This window comes from Colias eurytheme, chromosome 1 (genome assembly GCF_061535395.1).
Source record: "Colias eurytheme isolate Ceu_HAF_F1 chromosome 1, ilColEury1 Martin Lab GWU primary, whole genome shotgun sequence".
NCBI lineage: Eukaryota > Metazoa > Arthropoda > Insecta > Lepidoptera > Pieridae > Colias > Colias eurytheme.
In genome coordinates, this window is record NC_142980.1 from 14,826,715 (window position 1) to 14,846,645 (window position 19,931).

At 31.8% G+C, this 19,931-nt stretch overlaps 1 protein-coding gene across 1 annotated transcript in view; it reads left to right on the top strand.

Annotated features, from left to right (window-relative positions):
* Positions 1 to 1,326: 1,326 nt before the first annotated feature.
* Eip78C (Ecdysone-induced protein 78C) overlaps positions 1,327 to 19,931 on the top strand; it is a 43,614-nt gene continuing 25,009 nt past the window's right edge. Inside the window, exon 1 of the mRNA XM_090105931.1 lies at positions 1,327 to 1,504. Within this exon, the coding sequence (XP_089962057.1) occupies positions 1,387 to 1,504 (118 nt within the window). The 5' untranslated portion in view covers positions 1,327 to 1,386. The remainder of the gene's footprint in view (positions 1,505 to 19,931) is intronic.

Genomic DNA, 19,931 nt, shown 5'->3' on the forward strand with positions numbered 1-19,931 from the left:
CAATGCAGTCACACAGATATGGATTGCGTGTGACAAATGTGCATCTACATGTAAATTATTTAATTTAGTGTAAAAGCTGGCAGTGATTATAGGTATTGCAATTTTAAATAAGCTATTATTGAAAGGAAACCATCCCTAGACCTTCCTAGACACTATAATTTTCTTCCAGGACGGTAGTTTATTAATTTTATTGAAAATTACCTATACCTATAGTTATGTTTCCCATATTTAATAGATGTAAATACCCGTGTAGATAATAATATTCTACCTACACATTTTCTTACAAAACTCAACTTCGACCTTTTGATTATTGAAAAGATTTTCTGAATTAGCTGAAAATAAAAATAGTTCACTTTTATGTGGGCAAAATTGGTTACCTACGTAAAATGTTAAATTAACTTTGGACAAATCAAAAATAAATAAGATGATTTCTATACATATTGTACATTATACGTAGGAGATAAACTTACTTACTTCAGTTCAAAGTTGAAAGACAAACTCCTCACAGTGCACAGTGAGGTAAAAAGCCATGAATGTTTTAACTTTTACTTAATAAACTATGGATGCATTTTGATTATTATACTTATTATCATGCGTTAAGTTGTAACTAAGTCATGCGCGTCTCGTGCGCGGCATTTACTAACATTAGAATTCAACGACACACATACGTTATTATCATTATAATATTGGGATAGTTTTATAAGTATATTTTGATTGTTTGTATATGAAATACAATTTATATTTTAATTTTAGTAAAAAATAATATTATATTGAAAGAAATATAATTCCACTATTGATAATTTGTATTACTTATTCTGTTTATAAACATTTTTTTCATTACCATAAATTTAAGTCGTTTTGATACCTACATACTATATCATTTACGCTCGCTATATCATAGATAATATATTATTACTGTTTATATGACGCGTTTTGAAAATATATGTAGTAGAGGGTGTAAAAATAACTAATGACTTATGACACATTTGCATAAACCACAGAGCGGATGATTATTTCCGTAAATATAAATCGGGTCACAAAATTGATCAATTTCGAAGCGATATCGGTTATCCACACAAATAGATACTCTAAAAGCAATATCAAAAATAGAGTAGAGGGCAGAGGCTGTTATACCTGGTGAAGTTATATACAGCGGATTCTGCGCTGTGCAGCTCTGTTCAGAATACATTGCTGCAACTCAAGCCAGTTTGGTTGCATTGAGTGGTGAGAAAGGAGCAATCAACGGTGAAGTAGCGTCGAATAACGCGAGCTTCTGAACAGAAAGGCGCGTGAGTTGGAGGCTGGCGAGGCAAGCTTGCGTGAAGCTTTTAGCTCAGTATGCGGTAGGCCACCGACCGCAGCAGACGTGCACGGAATGCACGTAATATGGACGTGTGGGGCGGCCTTCCCGCTTCATGCGTTCGCGCAAATCTGAACGTCGAAAACACAGATTTTGGGCTATCGTTTTTCGATAAGGAATCGTCTCAGGCTCAGCAGAAACAAGGTGTGTTGTGTTTTTTATATTTTCTGTATGTGTTTTGGTAAGTTAAGGCGAGCTTTTGAAAACGATACAACGGAGGACTTTTTTTTTTGAGATTTCTTTTAATGATATTTGGTTTCCTGTTTAATGTATTTAAAGCAATTCCATTCATTAAAAAATTTCTTTAACATTTTAGATTACTTTTGTTCTATGCGCTACCCTGCACCTCCACTCTCCAGGCATAGGCATTACTTTCAAAATTAATGTACCGTGACTAACGACTTCTGTTGTATAACAATTCTCATACCGCTTTGAATATTAATTAAGTTATGATATTATATTACAATTATCTAGTCACTCATTATGTTAATTAGGCAATGCTAAATATAATCCTATGTATTTTGCAGTTAAACTCAACACGAAAACAAAATAAATAAATTATTACATATTTCCGTGACAGATGGACACACAATTTTAAAATCACAGCGAACACTTTAAATTGCAGCTGGTTGTACGAATTCGATTCCAATTATATGGCAACCTACTTTTCAACTAAATGTCAACTTATTGTGATTCTATACGATTTTCATTTTTAACCTTATCAATTATCTACATTTGGGTTCTACACTAGGTTTTCGTTTTCGGTCAATTGATTAATATTTATTTCATTTAGATTATGTATTAGTTATAATTTTATAAGTAAAGTATTTGTAGGTCATCTAAGTTATATTATGGCAACGAAAATAAAATTTGTATGAAAATTCATCTCAAAACAGGATAAAGGACAAAATTCTTGAATTGTCATCCGGCTAAGCATTCATGTTATACAGGAATCGGTCAGGGTCACTCTCAAATCTACCGCTTTCATTTCCTCTTAATAATCACTAATATTCCTTTAAATCAATATAGAAAGAAAAACGAATGCAAAGCTGCTGAAAGACATTTATGATTTGATAAAAGACGTAAATACATACTATATTTAGAGGAAGTTTTTTACATACTCTACGCAGGTATTGCCGCGTAGGCTTGAAGAGGTTCTTATTTGATTATAAATTAGTCATTGACTATTTTTCTTTGAAAGAGACAAAATATGATAATAATTCGCTTGGTGTTTAACGCTTGTTAACGATTCTCATTCCCTTCAACCATCCATACCAATAAGTGGTGTTTAGGTATTTAAGATGTAATTTTATTATAGTTTTCGTTTTAAAAAGATAGATCCCTTTTCCTTGAAGTGATAGAACTAGTAGTCTATAGAATTTTGATTCATGAACTTAATATTTAATCTAAAAATGTGGGTATAATTGTATATTACGTCTATTACATTGCAAAGAGACACAATATTACAAACGAGAGAACGAAAATGTTTTCAAAACAATCTAATTGCTTACTTAACACGTTCGCTGCGGCACAGATATATCTGTACTTTCCATTACTGCGTTACGGGTCATTTTAAACCTTGTCCTATACCAGAGATTGTGGCGGCACGAGGCATATTAAACCCCACCGCCCGTAGGAGACCAAAATCCTTTTTTTGGCGCCAAATAAGACAAAGTGTGCGGCTTTTGTCGTGATTACTATTAACAATGAGTTCATTAACCTAAATCTACCGCCGCCCGTGGTTAGATTAGTTAGTTTAGATTCTATGGGTAAAATAAAATGTGGGGTCTGATGTACCCCATACCGCACTGAACAATAGCAGTTTTTCATATAATTTAGTGATGGGAAAAGAAATATCGATTTTATTTAATTGTATTTATTTATCAAACTTATGGATGTTTTTTTATTAAAACAGGCCAAACCAGAATATTGTTTGCAACCAGTGCATTCTGTGAGAATTTCCTTTACTTTTTTTGTCGGCCTCACGACTTGTTAAGAAGATGCGGAGTTTTTCGTAACATCCTACACATCTCCTCTTCTTTGATCCCTTTAAGAGATGATGTGCCTTGTTTGTTGGCTTGTTGACTTGGGCAAGAGTTAAATTTTGATGAGCCATACACCGATTGCCGGGTGTTTTGGATTTGCCGCTAGTTGATTCAATGAACAAACACACTAATAGTAATCATGATTATCAACCTATTTGAAGAAAGTTACTCAACATGTCACATTCACGTTTCTATTAACGATATTTATTATAACGAGTAGTTTGAAAATTAGGTACCTGTATCCACATTCAAGTCCTTCTGTGTAAAAACTTCAATAAGTTGTTCCACAAATAGTCTCGAATGCGTTGCACAACACTAACCACGTGAGCTAGCTTAGGGTGCGGTACGAGGTGCGCGGTGGTACGAGATGTTCGCAACCTCGTTCCGCACTGTGTTAGAATTTTTATTTGTTCAGTGCGGCACGAGGTCTAAGAAACCCGGTATTAAGGTCGGTATACCATTGAACTTGGAATCAATAGCACATCTCAGATATATAGATATCACTTTCCTACACTGAACCAGATGGAAGTTATGCCTCCCGCACGACAGAGAAGTTTAAGTTTTTTCCTACCGCTATAACGACGAGACACGGACAGGGTGTTTCAAACCCTGTTTCGCAGCGAACGTGTTAAGATTGAAAGTTTCTGGTTCGATGATCTCTGAATCAAACCGTTATTCAATCATTATTACAAGCATATTCATTCGAAACTCCTGATTGCATGTGATTGCGACTGTAATTGTAAATGAATGCCACATTACCTGAAGCTCCTTGAACTTCGAGCAATTTCTGTAAATGTTTTCCATCGAACCTTCCATGGATGGCAAAGTTCAAAACGATTATATTATTAGTTATTACTTGCTTTTACCTTTTACTGCTCACTGCATGATGCTCGATTGATTTATAGTATTCATAGAAATTCTCTAATGCCTGCAGACTTTGTAAGCCCCCGGTGATGATAGATTAGATTGTTCTTACATAAATAAACACTTTTTTCAACACAACATGCAATATATCTACGTATATATATATTTTTAAATTTTAATAGTTAATCTCAATCTCAAGCTTTCCTAAGATACTCTCGCGATCCCGAGAGTAAAGATTTCCTGCGCGTGATCCAGTATCTGATTTTCCTTCTAAATAAAAGTAAAAAAAAGAAACTTATATATTACATACATATCGGGATTGCCCGTGTGTTTGTGTAGACGCCTATATAATGTACATAATAGCCGTTTGCCCGTGGTATACTCAGTGATCACGTACCGGAGATTAGTGCGTTCAAACAAACAAACAAACAAACTCTTCAGCTTACATGAATAATATCTAAGATTCTGCTTAATTCGTTATCAAAGCCGAAATCCGATCGCTTTTTTCATTCATAATATTCGTGGCTATGTCTTCTCAGGATGTATATTTTCCGGAGTCATATGTTACTTTATTTAAAAAGAAAGATAATTTACACAATAGATATCAAAAGAATATTGTTTAAATCTTCTATATACTACGTACTTACATAGAACATTGTAGAAAATTGAAATCTACCGAAATATTAATAAATAAATATTGTATATTTTTTATTTCATAAAAGCTATGGTTCTGTTTTGAGATTTGTTTGTATTGCAGGTTTAATTACAGTCTATGTAGGTATATTGTTTTGACTAATTATATGTTATGAATGCATAATTGCTTTAATAATTATATTCGTTAGTTTTATTTTATTATAATAGTGTTAAAATGCACGTATTAATCATAGGTGATAAAGATAATACGACAAACATGTAAACCAAAAATAGGAAATATATTTAATTTCACTAAAAATAAATACCTAAATCGAAATCTACGAATGTAGAATTTTTCCGGTCAGCCAAGTTTTGCAGGCTGCAAAGCAGCTTTAACATTAAATGGCGAAATTTTTTAGGCAAAAAAATACAGCTTTTAGGATTAGGACATTTAATTTATGAAATGGCATGACAATTAAAGAATAACCACAACGACAAATCGATTTATCGGTCCGTGAATTTCCGTCTCAATCCACTAAGCTCTGCTCAATTTCACTTCAAATTCTTCGTGAGACGAATGGTATTTCAACATGTCTATCCCACATCTAGAAACAACATAACAAGCTTATTCCTACTACATATGCATCTAGCCTCAAAACGTAAGTAGGATAGTATGAGCGAAAGTTGCATGAATATCGGAGACAGACTGAAGGACGGTTTAGCCCAGGCACACATAATATAATACTATGGCCCAGGTGTCTCTGTCTCATTATAATCATAGGGCTCCATACAAATTTCATGGGCAACGGGAATGTTTATGTAATAAGTACTCCGAGAAAAGGTTTGGTTATAAACAAGGGTTATTATCATCGTCTGTTGAATATTTAGTCGATGATTGATGTTCTGTTATCTCCGTTGATATTGGCTTTGTTATCGTATTTAAGTACCTAAATGTTATTTTTTGTTGAAAAAACAGCAAAAAAACAGTAATAGAGACTTTACTTGTATAAAGTATAATTAATAATTCTTAAAAACATGCGATTTTCCTGGGTTTGTTTCTTTGGTCATGTAAACTCTTTGTAAATTTCTTCTCTTTGTTAATGGCTTCCGCCACGTTTTATTTGTGAAAACTTTTTAAGTAGCTTTTTGATAAAAAATTATTGTTTTGTGTTTGATCTACCTTCGTGTTATGAATACAATTCACCGTGGAATTTTTTTGACTGTATATACGAAAAGAAATTAGTGTCACCATCTCTTTTATAATTGTATTGCGCGGATATAAAAATCTTGTTGGCTAAAACGTGATTCATAGTTTTAAAATATATTTGCAAAAACAATCATTAGGCTAACTAATGAAAAAACATACAGAAAAAGAGTGAAATAAGAATTAAGTTCAATAGTTCGTTCAAAAATCTCCAAAAATAAGCCAAATAGATCAAGGTATTCAAATTTCAATTGTCCTTACTATCAATGTGTCCCTAACATTGGCCATTTTGTACGGTACACGGCCACGGTAACTGTTTCAATCTACGTATATTAAAAACGCCCACAAATCTATACAAAAGTACGATTATAAATTCCATGCAGATATTGAAGTGAAACTTCTTTATCGGGGTTGGAAAAAGATTTAGAGTAAATTTTTTTCGTTACGCGTGACATTTTTCCGTTACGCGCGTTTTATTATCTTTTTCTTATCCCTTCCACGCGTGACGCGTGATTCGACGTATTTCCGTAAAGTTGAATGTTATAGTAAATTATTTTTTGAAAAATAAGGTCATAAAGAAGTTCTGGTACACGCATACATTTTTTTTATTGACTCTTTTGGGCAGGTTTGAGGTTACACGAATTCGGGACTTGCTTGCTTTTTAAGGTCATTTGATGTGATAAAAAATGGAATAATATAGCTTTAATTTTTTAGCAAAAAGTAGCCTATGTGCATTTTAAGTTTCTTTTTTGTTTCAACGATACCTTCCTTATTTATTTTATTTAATGAAAATTACTTTTTCATATCATGCTTCTGTACCATCGATTACAATAGAATCTAAACTTCTTTATTACTTGTATATTGTTTTAAATTGTTATTTCAAACATTACTTAGTTTATTTATTAGTTTCATGCCTTTCTTATATTTCCTACAATTAGGACTTAACATTGTTCAAACAAAACTAAACAGTTCATTAAAAGTTTTAAACTTTAGGGAACTTTTAGTACTGGCTATCTATTAGTTGTCGAATAAGGTTTTCTTATTACTTTGACCTAGTAAAAAGTTTCAACTTACATTAGTAAAGACATTTGTTAAATAAATCGCTTTATACATAAACACAAATCTGCAGTCGTTACGTACATTATAACTGGAATAACCATGATATGACAATAATAAATATGGATCCTATTTATAGTTAAAAGTTTATAGATTTTTAATTAAATAGTTAAAATTAAAGTTTCATTTAAATTCATCAATTTCTCACTGGGTTAAATATAATTTCATAAAGACCTATTCCCGTAACCTATACCTTTAGACCATATTCAGGTTACTATTCTACCTCAAATCAAATCAAATATGCTATTTTAATGCAATTTGCCTATCAGGGTAGATATGCGACATAGTCACGGGTATATTCCACCCTGATATATGCAGGGATGTCCGCGTTATGTTCATCCGCCCCGGAGACAGTAAATGACAAATATCACACGAACAGTTGGTAATTCACCACAGATAATATAATACAAAACTAGTTATATATTCACGTAGTTTGAAGTTTGAACCACATATATGTTTACAGTTACGTTTGAACGATGGCTTGCGTTTTACATAGTCACAATTGTATGACATGGAGGTACCTAGCTACTTATTTTGTTCTTAGTACCATTAGAGTTACGCCAATCCAATTAATGATAACAAAATACATATAAACTTTCCTATTTTAGCTTTGCAATTACAGAATCAAAGTTTACAATTATGACTTGAATTAGGTATTATTTTATGCCTATCGTCTAAACCACTTTTATTTTCCATATTACAGAGCATTATACATAATATAAATAATCCCCTTATTATTCAATGGATTTATCTCTGCTATTACCAAATTTTAACTAAAAACTGATGTACATCGACGATTACAAAGTTGATAATTTTGTCCAACGTCCTTGCACGCTATCGTCCATTCGTTATTTTGCGAAAATCTGTTGTAATGAGAATTTGTATCATACCCCGGAGGCATGTCTATTAGTTTGCGAACTTTTATCATCCCGGGAATAGCCTGTTAAAGTTCTCGCTTCAGTTAAACTCATGTCATATTGATGCAATGAAAATTGGAGAATGACGCAAAGTTTTACCTCCGCTCGAGCTCTGAGCAATATGCGATACTCGTAGTTTCATAGTTCGTGCGAAAGTAATCCTATTTATGGGTAACAATTTAACAGTTTCACACGGGTTCTGATGTAATTAAGTTGCAAAATGGATTACGGATGGGATGCGGCGTATTTAGGTTGACCGCAGGCTAGAGTTTAACCTCATTTTGCAGAAAGTATCAACCAGACGCATAATAAACAAAATTCGAGCGGTGGTGGTTAATCTTGTTCTGTTCATTTCATTATCAGTGTATATGAAAAAGTACAAGATTATTTTTCATGGGAATTTTGTTTCTTGTTATCTAAAAATTAATAAATATTATTTTGTAAATAATAAGATACAGCCCGCGGCTTACAATCAGTGAATCCTATGACCTTATCTATCCAAAGATATAATCTACCAATTTAAATTTCTGAGCCAAATATCAGGTACGATCAACAATTTCGGTAATAAATAGCAGTATTTTCAAGTACTTTATAATAATCATACATTTTTGATTTAATCACATTCTAACTTTAACATATCAGACTCGCAAACAAAACAAGGGAAAATCACTGGTATCTCAAAATATAAGTTATAACTTCAAATAATCGTAAAGTCGTTTGAAATTCGGAGCCCAATGTTATTGAAATTGACTTTTCTTTGGCAAATCTAAATTTTATCAGCCGCCACATTATGAAGCTGACGTCATGCAATGGAATATATTATGTTAATACGATATTTTATGTAAAATAATTTGGGCGTTCGTAAACTTTACAGTATATTTACGGATTATTGTGGCTTTATAGTGTTCAAATATATTTTTGATATCTAGATAAAAAGCCTCCTCTAGAATTAACTAGTTTGTTTAAATATAGCTTAGGTAAAAACTACCCCATCAACATGGGCAAATTAACATGACACTAGTCGAAGAAATTGAGATTTTTTTAGAAAAAATTAAAAAGTTTAGTCGTATTATTCAAAAAGTTAAAAAGTAAATGAAATGAGCGAGTGCCAAATGCTATACCGTTCGATTAGAACGATCTCTATATCGATTAGAACGGTCTATAGGTGTATTATTATCAAAGTATTTACTTCTTTCTTAAGTTTTGAACGATGTTATAATATAGGATTAGAGTAAAATAGGAAATTATAGGTACAATACGACCTAATAGATTATACACACCACTATACCGTATACGAATACGCGAAACATATATCTGTTTTTAACCAATCTTGGTTTCATTTGATGGTCGATGAAGCGCCGAATTTCGTAAAACCCACCCAACGTTGCACAGGCAATACAACGTATGTTCTGTTTAAATTGCATGTAATTAAGCCCAGCAGTTTCGCCTGAGCGTTAATGAATTAGCCGGCCACTCGTATCAGAGTTTAGAAGCCTAGAAAAAGCTATTTCGCTCCCGTATTTGCCCGCAGGGTACAGCCAGATTAGCCCTTTACCCCTGCCTAGGGTTTACATTAAGTCCAGTTTGTATAACTCCAAATATTTGCTAGCGAACATCAAAAGCAATTTTCATGAGTACATATTGATTCATATTAAATGTTTTAACTTAGTCTCGGCATTGACTTAGACTCTAGAGGAAGATAAGAGTGCATAAGGATTAACAAATAAACAAAATAAGTACTTTATTATGCACCAAGAAATAACAATAACAAAAGTAAATATTTATAAGAAAGAGACACAGTTGAGCAAAATAGGATTAAGTAGTATAGACGTTATTTTTTTCGATTCGATTAATAGTTTGTGTGCAGAAATAGAATACCAACAGTTTGCTTTTTCCGGCTTTAACTCCATAACAATAAACAAGTTATGGGTTCGAATAAGTAGTATTTATAATTTACTGTAAAGGTTTTAGATATTGATCATGAAAAAATATAAACGTAATATTATTAATAATCTGACCTGATGTTCTTATTTATCAGCTAATAACATTGTATATATATAGCTATCATTGGCTAATAATAGCTAGCCAAAGACATTTCTTTTCGAGCAATATTAATTCTACAGCAAGTTTTCTTTTAAATATGTAACTACATGCTAACTTATATCCAAAAATGTTATCATGCTTTTTAAAATTTAACGGCGTGCTTTGCTTAGATTTCTGTAATATGAAGTGTTATAGGAAGGAATTAGAATATTCGCTTAATTTAATGTGTTTATTTTAATAAGAAATAAGTATAATAATTATGTAGTAATCTTTTGAAAAACTTGAGGACATTTAATATTTCAAGATTGAATACCGACAAGTTGTTGCAATACAAAATAAAACTTATAAAAAAGATTTGAGAATGAAATATAATATTACATAACAGAAAATCTAAAAATAAAAGAATCCTGAGAATTTATCAAACTCGTTCAAATGTATTCAAGTATGTAATCACGACAATAGATAATATTCAACAGTATTTCATCTCTTCGTGTCTAATACAAGGAAGTACAATTAGATTATCGATACATAACTACATACTAATGAATCGAGTGAGCTTTAAAGCGCTAAAAGCTTTGAAGCCGATACTTTTCGGATTCGAAAATTAACAGAAATAACAAACATTAAACGATTATCTCTGAATAGCGAAGAGACCGATCTCGGAAGCAAGCAGGCTTGTGTGAGGGGGAGGGGGGGCAGGGTGGGGTCGATGACCCCGGGTTATGCAAGTTGGCGTGATCGTAGACCGCTTATTTACCGAGTCGCTTTCACGTTGGGCTAGGTTAGGGTCCGATTTTGACACCGTTTATTTCCTACCTCCAACCTATTTGTTGAAATTGGAGACCTTTCTCCTCGCGGTGATCAATTTTAACGAACGTAAAGCTATAAATGGAACAGTATAGCAATCTTTCGTGTTCAAAACTTCAAATCGTGATCGAATGATCAGTTGACTTTTAATAAATGTGAATGGATGTTGCCATAATAGTCATTTCAATTTCATTAAACTTATTTGAAAACGTAACACATCAATCAAAAATAAAAATAAAAATAAATAAATAAAGCTTTATTGGATCATAAGATACAGTAAGTAGTTGTTACAATTACAGTTTAAGAACAATATTAGAACAGTTTAGATACTAATCAAGATAATATAATTTAATAAAGTTAATTTAAGTACTAGGTAGGTTTCTATATGGATCCCATACGGGTAAAAGCCTCCCCCAAAGAATGCCACTTGTTCCTGTCTTGGGCTATGTTCAGCCAATTTCCGCTAGCGACTGCTACTATTTCGTCAGCCCATCTGGCCCTTTGTCGACCCCCTGTCCTGGTGCCTCTTGGCCCCGACCATTTCACTGACCTGAGGGTCCATCTTACGCCTTTGTAACGAGCCAAGTGACCCGCCCACTTCCATCTCCCTCTCCCAACAAATCAATCAATCATAAAATATCCTTATATCATTATTTAAAAACCAAAATGCAATACATACGGATAAAATATGTATGACCTATTAAACGCAGAATGGAATAAATAATTCTATCTTAATCTTAATCTTAATACTATTATAAAGGCGAAAGTTTGTAAGGATGTATGGATGTATGGATGTATGGATGAATGGATGTATGGATGTTTGTTACTCTTTCACGTAAAAACTACTGAACCGATTACAATGAAATTTAGCACACATATAGAGGGTAACTTGGATTAACACATAGGCCAGGTTTTATCCCGGAAATCCTACGGGAACGGGAACTATGCGGGTTTTCCTTTGAAAACGCGGGCGAAGCCGCGGGCGGAAATCTAGTTACTTATAATAGCACCCCTGCCTTTTTATCAAATTATGTTTATCACTTTCAAACAAATAAGAAACAATTTTATTATATATAACAATCTTTCAGGAATAAATTAATTCATTTCATAAACAATGATTTACTTCCTTCACGCACATTTCAATATCTGTAAAAATAATTTATTAAGTTTCGTTTTCAAGCGTCCATACTTACATTTTATAATTAAAAAACATCTACTTTATAAACACAATATAAACATCTAAATACTACAAACACTGAAGTCAAGAAATATAATTAAATTTTAAGTCTACATTCAAACAAGGAAGGAATGTCATTCATCTAGCAATACTTGGAGAATGTCTGGACCCTCATAGCTTTCATAAAAATATTCAATAATAAGACGTCCAGTTAATGGAAAATAAATATCGAAATACTTCAGCAGACGCTTAGAAAACAATTAAAAATTATTTGATTGCGGTTTCAGTTTGTCTTCAACTATAAAGTGAAAGAAACCTTTGAACCTAGGCTTTGAACACTTTTTACAGAGACATAAAGTAATTGACGTGTTCGCACTGTATCTAGTTTATTATTGTTTTGATTAGACAAATATTTTAAATATGCTTTAAATACTGATTTGAACATTTCGAAGAACTCCAAATAGATATAATCATACAAAAATAATATTATTATAGCATAAACTTATTTAACGTTATGATAACTTGTAAAAAGTGTTTAAGAAATATTTAATTGTATTTTTTTAAGTCATTGCGTTAATTAATAATATTAAATTTGTGATCTGTGACGCATCTACTACCTATATGTACTTCCTCTATGTTTTCCTTAATAATATTAATTTATAAAAATTGTTTTATATTTTTATACAATAAATTACATTTACATAGTTATTTCGACGTATATAATACAATATTGTTTTTTTTTGTATCTTTATGCACAAGGGCGAAGGCAATGCGAATGCTTATTTATTTATGTAAGTACATTTTTCAATTGTACTTTCTATATTTGTATTTTGCTAGCGTTGTAATCTATAATTTTTTTTAATTACTAATACAATTTATTAATTACTCTCATTTCATCGATGAGTAATAAAATATTTTTTTAATATTAATATTGTCGTGTCGTAGAAGTCGCGATAAAATTCATTTGTCGACTTGCAATTAATGGTTTTCCATTCTACAAAATGACTAGTCCGGGATACATCGCCCATTTTTGCAAGTGATTACTATCAAGCTAATTTTTCGTGAGTGGCTTTATTTTGATGAGATGCCCAATAATTTCATGTACGAAACTCTCGATTGTGGTAGCTACCAGAGGAAACAAGGATAAAATATTTTGATTTGATGGTTCTCAAATATTAATTGCTAACTGAATGTTTTTTTTTGTTCAATCTCAAGATAATTATCTAAATTATTCGAAAAAATATTTGTCCTACAAAATCTATGGTTTGATCAAAGAGTCCCCCTTTCCAATGTGTATCGATAACGAAGTCATCATAAATGATTACTAACCAGCTGATTTTTTTATTTTCACCTATTTAATACTTATATAATTCAACAGACATATTGTCCTACAAATTGCGTAATAAATATTTGAGAACCGTCAAATCAAAAAATTTTATCCTTGTTACCTCTGTAAGCTACCACAATCGAGAGTTTCGTACATGAAATTATTGGGCATCTCATCAAAATAAAGCTACTCACGAAAAATTAGCTTGATAGTAATCACTTGCAAAAATGGGCGATGTATCCCGGACTAGACGGAAAAGTTGTGACTTTAATTTAAAAGCTTGTGACTTTTTTTATTAATGATGATAAACGATAACACCAAAATTAAAAAAATAATATGTAGTTATATATTATAAAGGGTTTGTAATTTGCCAAAATTTAGGTACAAGACAGAAGTTAAATGAAAATTTAGAAAGCTTTTAAGAATGTACATAAAACAAATTTCATTGAAAAAAAAGTGTCGTTGCGAATACTCTTATTAATTGAATGTTTCTACACAGAGAATTTCATCTTAAGAGAACTAAATCTAATTCAGAACTCAGAAGCTATAACATGGTCAATAATTTAATTAAATCTAGTTCGAAAACCACTGCTTGGTTTCTGTGAATGTACCAACTACCAAGATGAAGTTTTGATGAAATGACGAATTTTGAACTAAATCAAGTAACCAACGATGTACACTGGAAGCAATGTGATCATATCTTCGTATAAAAAAATACGACAATGTGGATTTTGAGTATCTGTGACATGAATGTAAAATTTAACGCATTTGACGGCTGAAAGCTTCCTTCTCTCTTTTATAACAAGTTAAATGATTTACTCAAGTTTCACCAGTATCGATAATTATAGAATTTTTATTTTATACTAGCGGTACGCCCCGGCTTCGCCCGTGGTACATATGAAAAATAGATGTTGGCCGATTCTCAGACTTACCCGATATGCACAGACATGAGTTCATGAGAATCGGTCCACCCGTTTCGGAGGAGTATGCAGACTAACATTGTGACACGAGAATTTTATATATAAGATAATTAATAAATATTAATAAGAGAAAATCTCGCAAATTATTATCAGATTAAAGATTTAAACACCCACGCGACACGAATTTCTTGCGTCTTTATTTTGTTTTACCTATCTAGACTTAACTAATTTAAAAATGAAAGAAAACATTTTGCGCAGACATAACAAACTTTTTATAAAAACAATAGACTATGCAAAAAGATCGTATTATGTTTGATATTTCATTATAGCATGGTGCGGGGTGCCCTTACAATAACAATTATGGAGGCAAGAGGGATCGAAATTCAGTTAGCAGGCTATAACCTGCGACGTAATTGATGCACTGGCAGTTAAATGGATTGATGGGGGACATTACTCAATAATTGCAAAAAAATATTCACATACTATTACATATTACGTGGTAATTTAGTAACGTTTGGGAATGTATGTTTTGGCAGTTCATATTGATGCATTATAAGGTAATAGAACGAACTATGTATATTTGGATGATTCGGGATTCCAGAAAAATAATTCAGTATTAATAAATTTATTAAGTAGGACGACAAACAAATTTATTACTTAGATATGAATTTCTGTGATTTCCATATTATTGCATCGTTTAAGCTATTATTAATTAGATACAATTTATTAAGTACAACATACAGTTTTATAATATTTATTATTTAATCTTCGAATCAATTTTGCAGTATGCAACACCGAATTTTTTGCGCGCATTTCAAATGTCGACATAAATTCACGAATCAGTAAAAAATTGTTAAGTAATATTATTAACTGTTATTTAATAATTTTATATTGGTGCATTTTGTTATGATTATCATGCAATTGTTCAATATCTAGTTAGTCTTATTTTGTATCGTTTACATCACAAATAAAAATATTTTTATTTATTTATTTCAAGTAAATTACGGAAGGAGCATAAGTTTAGTAGTTAGTACCTATGTTACGCATATTTAATAACATGAAGTAGTTTATGTTTTTGTATAAAAAAAACTGTGCATTTATGATAAAGCATTACATTATAATTTTAAAAGTCGGTTTAAAATAATACAGTAAATATTCTTGAAAATCGATTATACCTACCTTCTTTTAAATAAAGATAATATTAAGAAATAAACAACAAAACTATAACTCATTCAACATCAGCCTCAACAGCTATCCTCTATATTATGTAGATAATAAATGTCGTATTGCCATCACAAACAATTGCAATCGACACTATTATTTTATCTGTGCAACAGTTGAGCGGCTGTCGTCATCTGTATCTATTAAGGGCCGAAGAGAAAAATTTATTTTATTCGATTGCGAGCGGATGCCCAACACTTCAATCTCACTGGCTTCCGGCGCATTTTATCAGTTTACGAACGGCTTTGGAAACTATTTGCTTCATCTTTCAAGGAAAAATAAGTCTATAAATCGAATAAAATGCATAACCTACAATATTTATGAATTGAGACGCTCAAAAATAAAATTCTTCGTTTATTTTTGCAAATGACATACGATAAACTATTTAAATGTTAGAGCCTAAACGTAATATTGTTGCAATGTGGAAAAATATTTCTTTAAAGTAGCTTTTATAAAGTTACCCAAAGTAAAAGCTTAATAATATATTCATCAAAGAAAAAATGCGACATAGTCTACCGTCTAATGGACGACATTGATGGACGGAAGTCTCCCTTTGACACTTAAATATAACTTAACAACTTTAAAAAAAGTCTTCCTTTCAAGTTCAAACTAGTTCAATCGCATAATGGCCTGGTTATTTTCTTTATTTTAAATATGGAGTACTATAATTCAGCATCCATAATAAATAATATGTATTTATGTACCGCCACGTGAATTATCTTTCATTTTATAATCAAACAAAATTAACAAACTATAGTCTTATTGTTAAAACTATCTCTTCAGATTTGGTAAAAAATAGTAATGATACCGTTTTAAAAACATATGTATAAAGGAAAGGTCACACACTGATAAAAATTTAATCGTTTTAAAAACCTAAATCTACAGTTTAGAAAACGAAATCTGTAGTTTTCATAAATCAATGTTGTATTATGGATATACATACAATAACTACCTATACCTTACGCATATACCTAATATTTTTAAAGTTTATAATATTTTGTTCGGTCATAAGTTGCAAATTATATTCCATACTGATATCCTGGCAGAGCATTTCCGGGTCAGCTAGTAGCATTTACAGATAAATGAACACTATAATAGATTCCGCTTAATCCAATAAAATAAATCAATACGTTCGCATCGAGATGGCGGTTTCACGGAGCGTAAAATCACATCTTTCAGTGCAGACTCCGCGACGTGTGTTATATCCACATTCTAATTATCCACTTACGCGCGGCACGCTTGTTAAATGGTAACGATTGTATCTCGTGTTGGTTTAGTGAAGAGTTATTTTTGTAAATAATAATTACGGTGTTTAGTTTATACAGGGTTACTTGTAAAACACCGGCAACCTCGCAGGACAAGATAGCTAACATCATAAGTAACAACATTTGTTCTACGACTTTTGATAATCTGTTAGATTTTATTTTCATACAAAAATAAATATTCATTTAATTTTCCGTCTGAATATTATAAACTCTACGCCTCCCAAAAATAACGTAAACAAAAAGCGAACGAGAGGGGGAAGGGGGCGTCGCGTCGTCCATCCGATAATGAATAGAACATAGACTTACAAATGTTAGGAGAGTACAATAAAAGTTTAAAAAATCATTTAAAAATAATTTATTGCGTTAAGCCAAAAGTCGTAGAACAAATGTTGTTACTTATGATGTTAGCTATCTTGTCCTGCGAGGTTGCTGGTGTTTTACAAGTAACCCTGTATAATCTTTGTCCCGACGCGACGTGGGGAATCATTAATGATAATACTTATTATTTTTAAAACAAAAACCTATAAAAGCTACCTCATAGCAAACACATTATCCGTAGGTAATAAATTTTCTCTCATTCTTAATGTCTATAGGTACTTTAGCATAAGCTTTGCATTTAAAAGGGGTATATTGTTAAAGCTAAGAATTTAGCTAAGTACTAAGTAGGTTTATGATTATACGAAAGATACTCTATAGATAAAGATAGAAGACAAACATTAAGAAGAGTATTAATATACTTCATTTATACTCTTCTTAATGTGTATATCTATGTCGAGACCATGCGACCCGGAAAACAATACCAAATTATGCAAATTAGAGCTCCTTAAAATTCAGTTGAATTGTTATAGGTATATCCGATAATTTGCAAGCAAACATGTCATTAAAAAAAAACAAATATTTATAATTATGACCTCATACTAATTCGCTTAGTAATTACGAAATTAGACACCATTTTTCATACGTAAAGATCTTAATAACAAAATATGTAATTAGCACATCGTAACACGTCATGGATATTTATTGTGGTATTTTAATCTAAAAGTAAAAATTCGATACAATGATAAAAATAGATAGGAAAACATGTGTTGTTGTTAGTTACATTACTTACATTGTACAATGTCATTTTTGATGTTCATTACTTCCAAAACCATTGAAGCACTAATGGCATTAAATTTGAGTCCCTCCGCTTTCCCTTTGAGTGGTCTACAAAATTTCCGGATTACTTCCGATGCGTGCTTCTTACAAGTTACAACTCTTTTTGGCTTTTTGCATCGGCGGAAAAAGCCCTCCCTGCTTACGGCTGTCATTAAAAATAACGTAATAGTGTAACTAAAGTAATATTTGTTTTAATTATCAAACTACATATAATACAATATGTATAATAAATAACCTGTATTCGTTCTTTTTAATATTTATGTTTATAATATAACAAAGTCTACTAAATTATACAATTTAGTTTTATTTGGTGTGGGTGTTTTAGAAGTTAGGAATTAGAATATTTTATACTGCAGAAGCTTAATGCCTACAGGCTACAGCCTACAGCCTTATAAGGAATGGAATGCATTCCAGACGGTTTGCGGTAGTGAGACTATAATGCATAGAACAATATATTATATTTCATTTTCAAGGTCAGTACAACTACGTTCAATAAGGTTTTGTCTAATTAATTTATGAAGTATTCAAACGAATTCTTTCATTTTTATTCAATTGCAAATGAATAATTTGATCTTTTCATAATTGAATTCGTTGCAACTTTCTATATCTAGTTTTTACCGCATTAATTGTTTTTATGTGGTACCTTCTAATAAGTACTTACTAAGCGGAGGGGACGCATGACTAACTCTTATACCTAACAGTGGTTGTTTAAGATACATTGCAGAGTTATTAAACGTCTTTAAGCATTCCCACAGAAGAATAACTTCAATGGAAAATTATCGAATAAGGTATTATGGTCTAGAAAGAGATGGGGCGAATTTTTGTAGCGTGCGAGAGTGAGACGAAATAACGGTTAGTGTAGGTTCAACGTTCGCCTCTTGCGCAGTTTGTTGAACTGTTCTCAGTACTTAGGAAAATTATCAGGGCTGCCTCTTATTGTGATTATGTAATTTTACGTAATAGTTTGTAAACTGTTTGCCTGCAAATTAGAATGATGGACAATGAAATTGTAGATATATTATGATGTGTCTTGTCCGATTACTGTTTATGTATCATAATATGATTGGAGAGAAAATGTCGGTACGTAAATTGATATAATAATGCATGTGAACCGGTAGTAAGATGTTATTGATAGCATTCGTGATTGAATCAGTTCGCTAATGGAGAAGCAAACCAGTGACGCATTACCTGAAAGCATCAAACGCGGTCCACAGACATCCGCTTCAATTAGTTTCGGATGCTTAGTTTATTAGGAAGTGAGACGGTGTGGTCGCGTTTATACAGCTCACTTATATAGTGGACCGTTTCTTGTCACATTGTATTTCGCTTTTGTTCAGTGGCAGTTTTAAACATTTAAATGAATAAAGAATTTTCTGAATTGAGTTGAATATTTGTGTTGTCTGTGGTGATTTTCTCTATTTTCTCACTTAGATGATTATTATGATGATGCTAAAATAAACAATAATAAATATTTAAATAAAATAATGATCTTTTTCTTGATTTTTAATTATTACTGTAATTTAATGTCAATTATAAAACAATAAAATAATTTATATAATTGCACTGACAATAATTAAAGTAATTAAAATCGAAGTATGTATATCGTAAAATTTTCTATTAAATTCCACTAAGTAATAAATATAATTAAAGTACAGACGAGCCAGCCCTAGAGTTGGAGTGAGCGAGAGGCAAGTAAGAGCAAGATGGTCTCGGTAGAAAGTCAGTTACGTAACTTGTTGCTTTATCGATCGGCTGCGCCTGCCCATGGACGCCCACGTGCGCTATTCGCTTGCTCTTTGCAAATCTTATACGTCATAATTGCAAGAACATTTTACTGGCTGGCTGATTACCGCCAAGAATGTATCTTCCATTTTATG